This window comes from Macaca nemestrina, chromosome 7 (assembly GCF_043159975.1).
Source record: "Macaca nemestrina isolate mMacNem1 chromosome 7, mMacNem.hap1, whole genome shotgun sequence".
Taxonomy (NCBI): Eukaryota; Metazoa; Chordata; class Mammalia; order Primates; family Cercopithecidae; genus Macaca; species Macaca nemestrina.
Window position 1 is genome coordinate 6,182,578 of NC_092131.1, and position 13,776 is coordinate 6,196,353.

General features: G+C 60.7%; 1 protein-coding gene across 1 annotated transcript; it reads right to left on the bottom strand.

Moving 5' to 3' along the window:
* Positions 1–3,055: 3,055 nt before the first annotated feature.
* LOC105467397 (iodothyronine deiodinase 3) lies at positions 3,056–4,688 on the bottom strand. The gene has a single exon (XM_011716980.2). It carries the CDS (start codon positions 4,489–4,491, stop codon positions 3,577–3,579), a length of 915 nt encoding a protein of 304 aa, XP_011715282.2. The 5' UTR covers positions 4,492–4,688; the 3' UTR covers positions 3,056–3,576.
* Positions 4,689–13,776: the final 9,088 nt, after the last annotated feature.

Consider the following 13,776-nt stretch of genomic DNA (forward strand, 5'->3'; position numbering starts at 1 on the left):
TAAAAGGAGAGAGAGGGAGCAATAGGAAAATACAAAACAATAAAAGTCAAACAGGCTTCCTGAAGGCAGCTCCAGAAAATGTGGCAAAACAGGTATCTTTAAAGGTGTACATACTTCTCTTCGGAGCTGCTTCACTTTAAGACATGTTACTAGCTGGGGTAACGGGGTACAGAGCTGCGCTTATAGGCTGCTCACCCCGACTTTGTTTGTAATAATGAAACATCCCTAACATCTGGGATGCGCACCCATGGACTCCTGCTGTTCATCCATTTGAGTGCGAGGCTCGGCCATTCAAGACTTATTTATGGGCATGGAAAGAAGGGTGCAGGAAAGAAGGGGTGCCCTGGGAGTCAGAAGATACTGGCAGGCTACAAAAGGATAACATCACCCTGCCCTTGTTTTCAAAATATGTATTTGCAAGTGTGAGGGAGAGGGACACAGAGATGCGAGTGTGGAATGAGGGGCTCCACACTCATGAGGGAGAGGGACACAGACAGGCGAGTGTGGAATGAGGGGCTCCACACTCATGAAGAGTCGCCTTGGGTTGGTTTTAGTTCCTTCCCGGAGTTCTGTTATATTGGCAATGAGCGTGCATTGCTTTCATAGAGGACATTTTCAAGGAAAAGAGAGAAGAAAGGAAAGGAAGAAACAGAAAAAGAAGGGAAAGTAAGAGAGAAAGAAAAGGAAAGATGAAGGGGAAGAAGGGAGGAAGGGAAGGAAGAAGATGAAAGAAATAAAAAGGTGGGGGTTCTGGGACTTCCCTGGAGCTGCGACCAGAGCGAGTGCGGCCCGTGCGGGGAGTGGCTGGCGCTGCAGGTCCCGGCGCTGCGGCGCGAAAGCGCGTTTCGGAGTTTCCATCTGGGAAGCTCCAGGAGGCCCAGGGGGCGCGGGCTTTCCGGGTAGGGGAGGTCGTTTGGCGCGTCCCAGGAGACCCCCAAGCCACCGGTGGGGACGCGGAGCAGCTGGAGCGGTCTCTGCTGGGCCGGGAGGCTGACGCTGTCCCGGACCGCCCTCCGCGCCACCAAGCTCCAGTCCCTGCCAGCCGCGCAGGCGGGGAGGTCAGGCAGGGCTCTCCCAGGCGCCGGGCCGCGTCCCCGCCGCGATCTCCTTTTCTTCCTGGCGGTTTCGGGATGAGAAGGAGCGTTCGCGGAGGTAGGGTAGGGGGTGGTGGTAGTGGGGAGGAGATGCAGAAATTTCGTGGGTGCCAAATTTTTCTTTAAAGTTATTTTTCAATTGAGATACTTTTAAAGGAAAAAAAAAATCCACCAATTTAGGATGTCAGTTCCAAAAAGTTTTTACGGAGGAGCAGCGTAGAGGCTGGGCGCAGAACTGGGGACGGCTTTGGCTGAACGGGGGCGTCTCTTCCATCCTGCCTGCCGCGCCCCTCCCCAACCCTGCCATGTGCACCCGCGCTCACATCCAAGCGCGCAAACCGACACTACTCACCCCCACCCCAGGCAAACCTGAAAGTCCTGGGTTCCCAGCCGTTGTCCCGGCGCGCCAGGGAAGTTCAGGGGCCCAGTGCCCTCACCTGGATCCGCACACTCCCGCCTCAGCGCCCTTCACTGTGTCCCTAGGCTCTCACTTCCTGTTCAGGGTTTCACTGGCGCAGGGGCTGCGGGCCAAGCTAATCCCGCGCCCCCGGGGTCGCCCTCACTCCGGGCGCAGCAGGCCAGACAGTGAGGGCGGAGATTGCGCCGGAGCCCCTGGCCGTGACTGCAGGCGGGGACCTGTGCCTAAGGACCCGAATCCCCGCCTCAGCCCTGGACTCCACCATTGCCCTCTCCCTGGTCTCTCTGTTCATCCCAGTGGTCTCCCACCTCTGCTTCCCAGCCCAGAGCGGGTGGTGGGGTTTGACTGGACCTTGGGGAAGCGGAGGAGGGACAGGAGGAGGGGGTCCTAGGCAGGGGGCACACCCAGCAGCACGCTGGCCCGGCAGTAAGAGCCGCAGCTGCAGTGTGGGCGCCCCTCTGCCACGGCGCGCTTCCCGCGGACCTGAGCAGCCTGGAGCGGGTGGGCCAGAGGCGAGGTTGCAGGTGCCGGAAGGGAGCCAGGGAGCAGTCAGGTGCGCAGTGGTGCCTGCGGCGGTCGGGAGCAGGGCTGTACCGGGTCCAAAGACCCTCTCGCCCTCCACCTCACCCGACCCCCTCCACACACCGCCGGATACTCAGTTAAGTTAGACGGGCGGCTGCAGGGGCAGCTGCATCTGTTCGGTGTGTGTGTGCGCGCGCGCGGGAGGAAGAGAGGACCCTCTTGCCTCTCCCGCGGCTCTCCAGGATCCCGCGGCGCTCCGCTACCTCGCTCTTCTTCCGCAGCTGAGCTCCCCGTCCAGGTGTGTGCGTGCGCTTGTAGGAGAGCCCCGGGCGCCGCCGCAGACCCTCTTCCTCCTCTATCCTCCTCCAGCGCCGCTGCCAGCCTAGGCTCCTTCCCGCTCCCCTTCCCAAGGTCACTATGGGGACGCGAGAGAGGGATTTGTGTTTAATTCCTGCCGCTATTCAGAGGGAAAAGAAAATAAAGGGACCAAAGGCAACCAGAAAGCAGTTTACTTCAAGCCTTTATTATTGTAGATTGAAAGAAGTTTATATACAAGAAATATTTCCAGCAAAACACTCACCAAATGGCCTTCGAATCAGGGGCCCTCCACCTCCCAGCCCCACAATCAGCAGCTCTGCCTAGGACTCCCCTCACTTGGGGACCTCAGGCTCTTCCCCCACCTCTCTTTCCCCGGACTCCATCACCCCAACATCATTCCCCAGGAGTCTCGGCTTTTTCTCTCTCTCTGGGGCGCTGCGAACCTCGCCAATGCCTCTCAAGCTATCTTCCTGTGGTCCCAAAGCAGACACCCCAACTTCCCTCCCATTTAAGGTGGCTTCCCCCACGGAAACCCAGAGCACTCTCCCCCTCAAGGTTTAGGTGCTGTTTTGAGGCCCCTGCAATTCAGAACTAGCTCGTGGTCAAGACCAGTTAGAGACAGTTCGTCATCAGCAGTGGGGCTCCTGTGCACCCAAAACAAGTGGGGGAAACTACCCTGCCCACCCCCTCCCCATCCCCGACATCCCTTCCCCTACCAGGGATAGGAAATAGACACAAAAGCAACAGGGAACCCCCTCTCCCCGCGCGACAGGTGGGTGCCAGGCAACTAGCTCAGGTGAGCTGAGAGTCTCCTGGAACCCATCTGCGCTCAGGGCGGGCAGGCGTGGCCAAGGTGTCTGTGTGCTGCGGGAAGCACCCGGCCAAAGCACTTGGCTGAGGGCACGCTGGGGAGCGGGTGTAAGAAAATGCTGTAGAGGCAAAGTCCTGGGGGCATACGGACAAGGGCAAGCCGTATCCCGCGCTCAGAAGAGGATTTCCAGTGAGCCAGGCAGGTGTGAATGACACAGTTACAGAAGCAGAGTCCCAGGGAGGTAGGGGAGACTGTTCATTTGGCCGAGGTGCAGACTCAGTCTGAAATGGTGGCTCAGCACATCAGTGTCACTGGGGCCTCACCAAGCGTGACTTGGTTTGAGGCGCTTGCATGTGGGCTTCGAAGGCTCGAAGGCCCAGCCCACCAAGTTCAGTCAATTGTCCGTTGGATGTTTACACCCTCCGGGGCCGAGCGCCATGCAGTTGCTCATCATAGCGTTCCAACCAAGTGCGCAGCTCAGAGACCTGGTAGCCGTCGGGGCCACGGCCACCTTGGTACATAATAGTGCCACTCTGGATGACATAGAGACGCTCGAAATAGGCGCCATAGGCCGAGCTGCTGGAGTTGGCCATGGTGTCGAGGACCAGAGCGCAGCCGGGCGCGCCTTGCTGCAGTACCCTAGCTGCGCTGACCCGGTCTTCCAGGCTCCGGTGCTGCGGGATGATGTAGGGGGAGTCAGTGGTGACCCAGCCGTCGGAGGGGTGCGCTTCCTCGATGTAGATGATGAGGAAGTCGACGTCGCGCTGGTACTTGGTGACCAGGCGCTGGAAGGCGCTCATGCGCGCCATGAACGGTGGTCAGGTGCAGCTGCCGAAATTGAGAACCAGCGGGCGGTTCCCTTGCGCGTAGTCGAGGATGCGCTGGCTCTGGAAGCCGTCGGGCAGAACCACCTCGGAGTTGGGCGCCGGACCGCCCTCGTGAGCCTGCTTGAAGAAATCCAACTTCTGGCCATGCCACACCGCCTTGAGCGACGCCAGGGTGCACAGGCGGTTGTCGTCGGACACGCAGATGGGCGGGTCATCGGGAGGCACCTCCTCGCCTTCACTGTTGAGCTCCACTTCGGGCTCGGGCTGCCCCCGGCGGCGGCGGCCCAGGAAATGCTTGCGGATGCACAAGAAATCGAGGAGCCAAAGCATGAAGGCCGTGCCGAGGAAGCGCGGGAAGAGCACGAGGCACGAGGCGGTCTGGGCGCAGAGCCTCAAGGAGTGAAGCAGCAGGGAGCGGAGCATGGTGGCTGCAGGCCCCGAAGCCCCCTGGGACCCCTCGCCCTCTCCGACCACCAACCGCGACGCGGCCTGGCTAGGCATCTGGGCTTCGGCAGTGCAGGGAGTTCAATTTATAGCCGAGGCTTCAATTGGCGGGAGACTCCACCTCCGGCCCGGCCCGCCCCCTTGCAACTTGAGCCCGGAGGGATCACCCAGCGGCGCGGCCAATGCCCTAGAAATCGTGGGCTGAGGGCGGGCGCAGGCGGGCGGAGGGCGGAGCGGCCGGGCCTGGGGCCGGTGGGGGCGGGCCCGGGCCCCGCAGCCAGCTCTCGGGGCCGGGGGACTCCGGTCGCCGCTGCCGCTGGGGATCGGGAGCCCGACCCGGGACCTGGGCGTCCGCTGGGGAGGTCCTCCAGCTGGCGCGAGCGCTGCACGCCGCCCTGGTCCCCGCCGCCTGGCTCCAGCCCGCGCCCCCCTCGCCGCGCACCTGAGCCGAGCTCCCCGGCGGCCGCCGAGCCGCGCCGGAGCTCCGGTTCGCTTCCCGCGCGCCGCCGCCAACGCCGCCCACGCCGCTGCCGCTCGTGCGGGGCCGCTGCCCAGGTGCCGCGGGAGGCCGGGTCCGCAGCCGCCGCTTCGGTGGCCCCGGCTCCCGCCCCACCGAGGACGCTGGCCCGCGAGGAGGCAACTTTGCGTTCCCGCCGCCTTCCCGGCTCGCCCGCGGGCGCCGCTCGCCTGCCGGAGCCCGCCCGCCCGCCTCCCGCGCGCGCTCACACTCGCGCCTCGCACACGGCCGCCCCCCGCACCGCCCCGCCACGCACACCGCGCTCCGCGCCCCCCGCCGCTGCCCGAGGCTGCCGCGCGCTGCCCCAGCCCGCGCCGCCCTGGCCGCGCCCGCCCCGTCCCATCTCGTTCCAGCGGGGCGCCGCGGTTCCTGGGTCAGCGGCCGCCGGGGCCCGGCTGAGAGGTGCGGAGGGCAGAGCCCGCTGGCGGGTTACCGCCGGGCACCGGAGACCGGAGGGCTGGGGAAAGCGGCGCCGGCCCTGCGCCCCCAGCCGACCCGGGCGCGGGGCGCCACGGGCGTGGGGCGCGGGGCAGCGGGCGCGGGGCGGCGCCGGCCCCGGGCGGCTCTCCCACTAGGGGTAGCTGTTGCCTGAACGCCGGAGCGCTCCCCTCTCGCCGCTTGCCTCGCCCAGCGCAGCCCCGGCCGCTGGGCGCACCCGTCCCGTTCGTCCCCGGACGTTGCTCTCTACCCCGGGAACGTCGAGACTGGAGCGCCCGAACTGAGCCACCTTCGCGGACCCCGAGCGCGGCGGCGCGACTCACCGCGGAGGCGCCCGGACGCGTCAAGTGCGTACTTTCAACCGTAAATGGGTGCTGAGCGTTTAGGGGTGCGGGGCAACTCCCTAACCCGTGGGGCCCTGGCCGGCCCTGCCGCGGCGTCCGAGACCTTCTGATCCCTCGCTGCGCGCGGCGCGGGGTTGGCGACTTGGGCTCAAGGGCGGCGGGGCGGGGAGGTGCCTTGACCTAGGGTCCCAGAGGCCGGGAGCAAGTCTCCTTTCGCATTGGACCGCTGTGTCCCCCAGGGCAAAGCCTGAACCAGGCCAGGAGGGTCTGTCCCCCGTCTGGGGAGCTGAACTGCCCGGGACACTGTAGCAGTCGCGGCGATTTGTCTGGAGCGGCGGGGCTTGAGCCCAAGTCCGAAGCCGCCGCCGCCAGCGTCCCGTGCGTCTGCCGCCCCGGGACCTGCCGCGGAACTTCTTCTCGGGACGCAGACCGCGCTAGCCGCCCGGGCCGAGGTAGGAGCTGGCTGGGCTCGATAGGGCGCGGGCGAATCGCTTTCGGCAGCGAAGGAACGTGTCGGGAGAAGCCAACCACAGGACCAGGGCCCTAGCGGGCGCGCGGAGACGCCTGCCTTGGGCGGAGGTCCCCCCCTCCAGTTTTCGTGGCTCTGGCAGGGCCCTCTGTCCCGTGAGCTCCCCACTGGACCTGTGGCTCCAGGCTTCAGCAGGTCAAGCGCCCGAGTGTGCTTGGAGGATTGGCGGCGGGGTGGCATGAGAAAGTGGCCCCTCTTCTCCATCTCCCAGTCCGGCGATTTCTCTGCTGTCTGGGGCAGGGGCGCACACCCCAGGAACTTACCACCTAGAGGGAAGCCAGCCTGGTCTCTCCCCCTTGCCTCAATGCTCCCAAGCTGCCCCTCACCACTCTGGGTAGGGGTCTTTCAGGTGGGCTAGGGAATTCTCCTTGGAAGGCCCCCTGTCTGCTGCCCTCCATCAGGGCACCTGTGAGTTAGCTGGTCATCCCCTTTTCTGGCCTCTTTTTTGCGGGGAGGAGAGTAGAGAGAGAAGCCTCCTACTCGGCAGGTCTCTGAGAGGAGGTTTGGGGGGACTTCTGAGGTTGCCCCTCCTGGGCAGAGTCAAGGGGTGTTGAGGGTTCCAACTTTTACTGGACAATCTCTCAAGCTCGGACTCCCTGATTTCTGGGAGGTTTCAGTGTAGGGCTTGTGTCCTGCCCCCACCCACACAGCATTTGGTGCAGGCACATAGGATAGTTCCCCAAGCCCTTTTTCCACAGTTAGTTTCAGAAAATGCATAAGCCACCTAAGGCTGGGAGAGCCTTTCTGTGCTGCCTGAGATCTGGTGGCATGTGCATGCATGTGTGTGCAAGTGTGTGTGTGTGCAAGTGTGTGTGCGCATGTGCATGTGTGTGGAAATGGTCTGGGTGGCTGTAAGACTGGCCCCTCTAGTCCCCTCTGCAGGCCCAGCCCAATAAGAAGCACCTGATCCACACTCTTTCTAGCCCCAGGGATGCTCAGGGAAGCAGCCCTTCTTGAGGGCTGTCATCTGTTCTGGGGATCTATGGCTGCTTCTTGGGCCCACAGACTATACTCCATACCTCCGGACTCCATAATATTGGACAAGGCTGGAAGGCCCATTTGGCTCCTGCAGCCTCTTGTGCAGTTGAGGACAGACCCAAGGTGCAGGTGATACTGGCCTTTGGGACACAGAACCTGGCTCAGTAACTCCCACTCCGGTCGCCTTTTCCCTCTTCTCAACCCTCTCTCCTCCGGAGCAACACTTGTCCCTCCTTCCTTCCTCTCTCTAGGGCTGCACCCCCAGCTCACCTTAGACCTGGCCCTTCCTACCTGTTGCCCCTACTGTCTTGTCCTGTCCCAGTGGTCAGGAGGGAGAGTACTGGCCAAAGGCCCAGCTCCACCTGTGACTCAGGGAAGCACCAGGCATCACCCAGAGGTCTCGGCCCCCAGAGGCCTGGCAGGCTCTGCTGTGGGGGAAGCAGAGTTTGAACTGGGGCTGCTTCTCCTGCCCTGCAACCTGACTGGGCCTCCCCTGCCTCCCTTTCTGTCTGCCCTCTTACAATTCCAGCAGGGGGCGGGCAGGGGAAAGAAAAGGAGGGACAAGTTGGACGGGGTCCATTTGGTGTCCAGGAACAACTTGGAGAGAGGCAGGGAGGGGACAGGCAGCAGGGCCCTGGCAGAGCGAGGGGAGGGCTGGCCTTTGGATGGCCTTCTGATCCCAAACGCACCCTCCTGGGGCAGTCTGCCCTTGAAAGGTAGGGCTTGGTGAACCCTGGTGCAGAGCCCCCCCGCCCTCGCCACCTCACTGCCCCAGTGCGGGGCATGGTAGACGGGTTTGCAATGGGTACAGTCTCTCTCTCCATTCCAGTAGAGCAGCTCCCAGGGCCCAGAGAGGCTGTCACTGAGACTTCCCTCGGGTGGGGTGGGTCCTGGTGGCCCTGCGTTCCCCTGCAGGAGGACCTCCTGAGGCTTCGGGCAGGAGCTGGTGCACACCTGGAGGAGAGTGCTGGTGAACGACAGGTGTGTGCCTCAGTGTTCTTGCTGCCTGGGTTTCAACCCTGCTTCACCACTGGCCCTTTGTTTCCGTCCCCTCCACTGACCTCTTAAAGCACAGAGACCCTCCGGGTACTTTCCTTCCTCTGGGCTTCCGCTCATGCTATTCCCTGCTCCCTTCTTCTACCTGGAGACCCCCATTCCTCCTCCTTCTCCACTGCCCTCACCTCCACCTGGGCCCTCTCAGCTCCCGGGAGATGGCTGAACCCCACTCCCTGCCCGCTAGTCATCCTCTTCAGCAGTCCTCCCGGAGCTGTCCTCGGCATGGCAGCCTCCACAGCCCCTGGGTTTCACCCCTGGTTTCCAGTCTGTCTTGGACTCCAGACCTGCCCCTCCCACACTGGCCCAGATGGATCCTCTGCAGTGACTAACCCGAACCGGCACCGGGTGAGGACCCAATAAACCTTTGTGAATGGAGTAAATGAGTGCAGTGTGTACTTACTGAAAACTCTTGTTTGGGGAGAAACTCAGGGTATTTCACTCTGTCCTTTCGTGCACCTGCAGCAGTGAGCTGGGGCAGCATGTCGGCAGCCAGGGCTGAGCACCATTGGTCAGGACCTGCCGCTGTGAGCAGACAACACTTCCTGGGAAGTCCCCTTGGGGCGTGGTGTCTGGTGAATGCACCTGTCACCTGGTCACCGGGCCAATCTGTTTCCCTTTCTGGGCTAAACAGGTCTTCCCGGGTACCTGGGCCCTCCCATGGAGGTGTTTACACTTCTCATTTGCTTCAAAAATGAATTCTTCTATCCACACGCTTGTCTAGGTTGAGCATGGGGACACCCTGCAGGGGATGGGGCGGGAGATGGCCGAGGGACCCAGAGCTCCGGTCTGAGAGGTGTCCTCAACATGACAGATCTTCATCCCTCTGAAAGTTTGAGGCAGGCATGGGGGAGGTGGCAGGACTCTGGGGTGACTGGGCAGGCTGGGATCCCAGCCAGGACGGCTTGTCAGGGCCCCAGGGCCTGGATCTAGCAGGGGTGTTTGGCAGCATTTGGGGGTTGGAGAAGGTCTGGGGCTCCCGGCCAAGGAAAGGAGAAGGCCTAGGAGGCAGTGCTCTGGCTACTTGCTGTGTGACCCTGGGCATCTCTGGCCCCTTCTCAGGTCTCATCTGCATCAGGTGTGGGTTGGGTGGCGACTTTCCAGTGCCTTTCCCATGCAGTCATTCTGCAGGCCAGAAGGTTCTAGGAAGTTCTAGGAGACCCTGTTCTGGCCCTGCCTGCTGTTCTGCGGCTGCTGAGAGCCCCACTTGAGGATGAAGGTGCCCCAGTGCTGGTCCTACCTGGCCTCATGCTCTGCCACTTCCACCCAGTACCGCCTTTGTCTGCCCACTTCCTGCTGCAGCTCAGGGCCCTCCAGCCCGGCCTGGGCTCTGACTCGTTCCTGGTATGAGTGCTGCTGTGCTCCCTGGTGCTCAGCCAGATCCCAGGGCACAGGACAATGCCTTGCCAGAGGTTGCCTTTGGGTGCCTGTGTCCCGCCTGGAGCTGGGTGGGGCACTGGGATGCTGGGCTACTTGTGCCAAGACAGACCCTGCTCTGAGCTGGGCCCTGAGGCTGGCTGGAGGGCCACCTTGCGAGTCAGTCCCTCCTTTCCATCTGTGATCCTCTCTGGAAAAAGGTGGGGTTCACCTGACCAGCAGATAGGCATCCCAAGTCCATGTGCTTCTCTGAGCCTCAGTTTCTTCACTGGAGAGGCGGGCCTAATGTTTGAATGTGTTGTGTTCACCATGACATGAGGGGCAAGTGTAAAGTCTATATGTGTGCATGTGTGAGTTCGTGTGTGTGTGTGTGTGTGTCTATTTACTTAAACCCAGCCTTGTTCCAGAGTGGATTTCAGGATTCCTCTAAGAAGCTTTGGAATGCCAGAAGATACCACAAGTGAGAAGAAAAAATAAAACAAGAGGAAGGACATACTTCCCATATGGGGACAAAGTACAGCCACAGTGTCCTCCGCTTGGGCCATGGAACAGCCGCAGGTTTTGCCCTGATTACCCTGGTGGTAAAGTCTGATTGGCTATGACTCCCAGTGTCCAAAAGATAAACACGGGCTGTGCAGTGGAGCCGCACACATGCCTGTGCATGGCCATGCCAGGTCAGAAACCCAGCCCCTCTGCTTGGGAGGCACACAGGGCTCTGGCTGAAGCCTGAAGCTTGCGATCCTCAGAGCACAGACGTCCCAGGGCTGTGTGAAGTTAGTGAGACGAGGTGTACAGAGAGAGCTCAGGGAGGAGAGGGAGTCTCGATTGCCGTCACCCGTGGCTCGGAGATGCCTGTGACAGGTGACAGTGATGTGTGTGGTGGTGTGTTCACTGATGATGCTACACTGTAGGCCCAGGGCTGTGTTGTGGTGACAGGTGTCCTCCTGAACCGTTTGACATTTAGGGAGGCCCCCTTCAATAAAGCACTGGTCATGGAGGGGCTCTGGTCACACAAGGACTCAGGCACATTTTTGCCCCCGAGGAGCCCCCCAGCCTGTCAGGACCCAGGGGCAGGGCAGGGTGGGATGGGTGTGCTCCAGCAGGTAGCAGGGACACCTGGCAAATGGGGTCGAATTGGGAGGCGTCTCAGGAGGTGGCCATGGGCAGAGGGACAGGCTTCTGGTTCTTTGCCACTCTCCTCTTTGAAGTCCGGCGCCTGGGAACGGACCTGTGGTAGCTGCACCTGCTTGGGTAGGAAGCTGTGGGCTCTCTTCTCGCAGGGGGACAAGAGTCATTTGCGGTACCTTCTGAGCAGGTGGGGGACAGCAAAGGACAAGAGGAGGCTGTGCCTGTGCAGCTGTGTGTCCCGGCACAGGCGCCACTTCACTCCCACGCCACCACATCCTCACTGGGTGACTTTGGGCAAGTGACCTGAACTCTGTGCCTCCATCTTGTCTTCTGTAAAATGGATGGCACATCCAAGCCCACCTCCCAGGCAGGGTGTTATGAGGACAGGTGGGGGCACGTTCGCACAGTCCCCAGAATGGTGCCCACGGCACCGGAGTGCTCCGTAGGGAAATAGTGGCAGCTGGCACTGAGTCCCCAACATAAGCCAGCACTGTGGGCCAGTGCTACGACTCCTGCTTTTGGGCACTTCACAAGCTATGGCCAGGGGCCCACCACCTTTGGCCACTCCTTCCCCACAAAATTCCTGCCAGGGCCCTGCCAGATAATAAGTCACAGAACTTCTCCATCACAGAAGCCCAACTCTGTGACACCTCTTGGTCCCAAGCATTTTCCTATCCCCCATTCATGTGTTTTGTTAGGACCGTTTAGGGTTGCACGTGGCAGAAACTTAATCCACAAAGTTAGCAACTTAATCCACAAAGTTGCTAACTTTAGCAACTTTAGCGAAGAAGGAATGTACTGGCTCCAGTCAGTGAAAAGTCCAGGAGGAGCCATGCCTTCAGGCACGGCTGCATCCAGGCACTCAACAGGTGCATCCAGGCACTCACCAGGTGCAGCCAACACCTTGGCCCGCAGGCTGTCAGCTCCTGCCTTCTGCTGCATCCGCGTCACTGTAGGTGGATTTCTCCGCACATGGGCGAGATGGCCCCAGGAGCTCTGGCTCATGGAGTCCTTGTAGCACCTGTCCTGGCCATCCCCAGAAGAGAAAGCACCATTTCCCATGGCAGAAATCTGGTGGAAACAGGAGAGAGGGGGTTGGCTCTCTTTGGTCGGATCTGGGTCTTGTGCCCATCTCTGGGAGAGAAAGGTCCTCACTCACAGAAACTGAGCAGATCCTGGATTGGATGGGGAGAGATGCTTTCAGACACACACACATTCACTGCACTCACTGCAAGGATAGTGACAATAGTAGAAGCTGCTCTTTCTTGAGAAGTTATGACGTGTGCCAGAAAATTCTACCTTTTAAGGATATAGAGAGGTTTTTATCATCCCCATTTTACAGATGACAAAACTGAGGCTCTGAGAGGTGAAGTGATTTACCTATGGATGCATAGCTAAGGTCTGACCCCACAATTCACACTCACAAGTTAGCAAGAGATGTTTCACCAGGGTAGTCTGGGGGCAGAAGGAGTCTGCCTGGTGAGGGAGGGGAGGTGGAGATGTGGGGAGTGGGGAGGCCAAGAGGAGGGGACGCCAGGACCTGGCCTCTGGCTTGCACAATGGGGAGGGAACCCTGGAGAAGAGGTTTATGGGGGAGGCTGCTGAGTTTTTTGGGCACATATGCTAAGTTGGAGGTGTCCATGGTCCTCAGGAGATGTTCGGGATTTGGGGGACAGAGGTGAGCCTCGGCATCCTGGGAATCATGGCTGTTTGCTTTGCTTTGGGAATTTCACAGTGGGTGGGGGAAGGCGGCTGCTGACAGGAAGCACTTCCCATTTGGTGGAGAAGGCAGCCAGAGCCTGCATGGCACAGGCTACGACCTGGGCCTGTGACAGCGTCTATGACCGGGGCCTCAGGTTCAAGACAGACGCAGGGCCTGAAGTTCTCTGGCAGTTGTTTTAGGGCAAACATGTTGAGAATGGCATTTCCAAGGGCCTTGGACTGTGCCGGGGCACCAATGCCAGTAGGCCGGGGCCATTCCATGAGGACCACGCCTTTCTGAGGGATGCTTGGAATCCCAGACTGGGGTTCAAATTCCGACTGTGCTTCCTAGAGGCTATGTGGCCTTGGGCATGTCTGGAGCCTCTCCGGGTCACAGTTTGCTTATCTGGGAAGGAGTCATGGTAGCTTCTTCTCACGGGTTTACGGGGAGCTTGGGAGATGGAGGGTGGGGCAGCACACGGGGCTCAAGCTGCAGCTCTTAGTTAACTGCTTTTCCTTTGCAGGTGTCCGATGGATCTGATGGAAAGGTGGCAGGCGAAATGCACCTGGCCTCAGCATCAAGGGCCGTGAATGCCGTGGCAGTCGTAGCTATGTGGTCGGAGTGGACTAGGATGGTCCTTCCACCAAGAAGGCTGGGCCTTCCTGCTCCTCGTTGTCCAGCTGCAGAAAGTGATTGGGCTTGACACAACTGCCCCTTCCTCCACACACTCCCAAATATACCTACCCCTCCCCAACCCAGTCCTCCTCGCCAGACTGTGGCTCCCGGGTGACAGGGCAGAGTTGGACTCACCTCTGTCTGCCAGGCCAGCTCTCCATGGGGGCAGGTCCCAAGAGGCCTCTGGATTTGGACCAACTTCAGTGTGAGCTTGAGCAAGCCCTTAGCCTCCCTCAGCCTCCGTTGCATGAGGCGTTGTGCTGGTACGTCTCAGAGCAGGTGGCGCTACCTGGTGAGCCTGTCCATCAGACAGGCTGTCCATCAGACAGAGCCTGGGTGGCTCTGTCCATCATCTTTGTCACTGTAATGCTGGTTAACAAATAAACATGAAACAATGAGTGGTCATTTCTCAGGTGCCATGGAATCGATTTAGTGGGTCCAGGGCTCAGCCAGGGCAGGCTCCCTGGTGGGCCCGGCTGGGACGGTGGCCGCTGTGCTCTGCTCCATACCTCTGATCTTTTGCAAACTTGCCCAGGCCTGATCTCATGGCAACGGCAGAGGCACACGAAGGAAGCAGCACCCACACCTGAGCAGCAGGGAG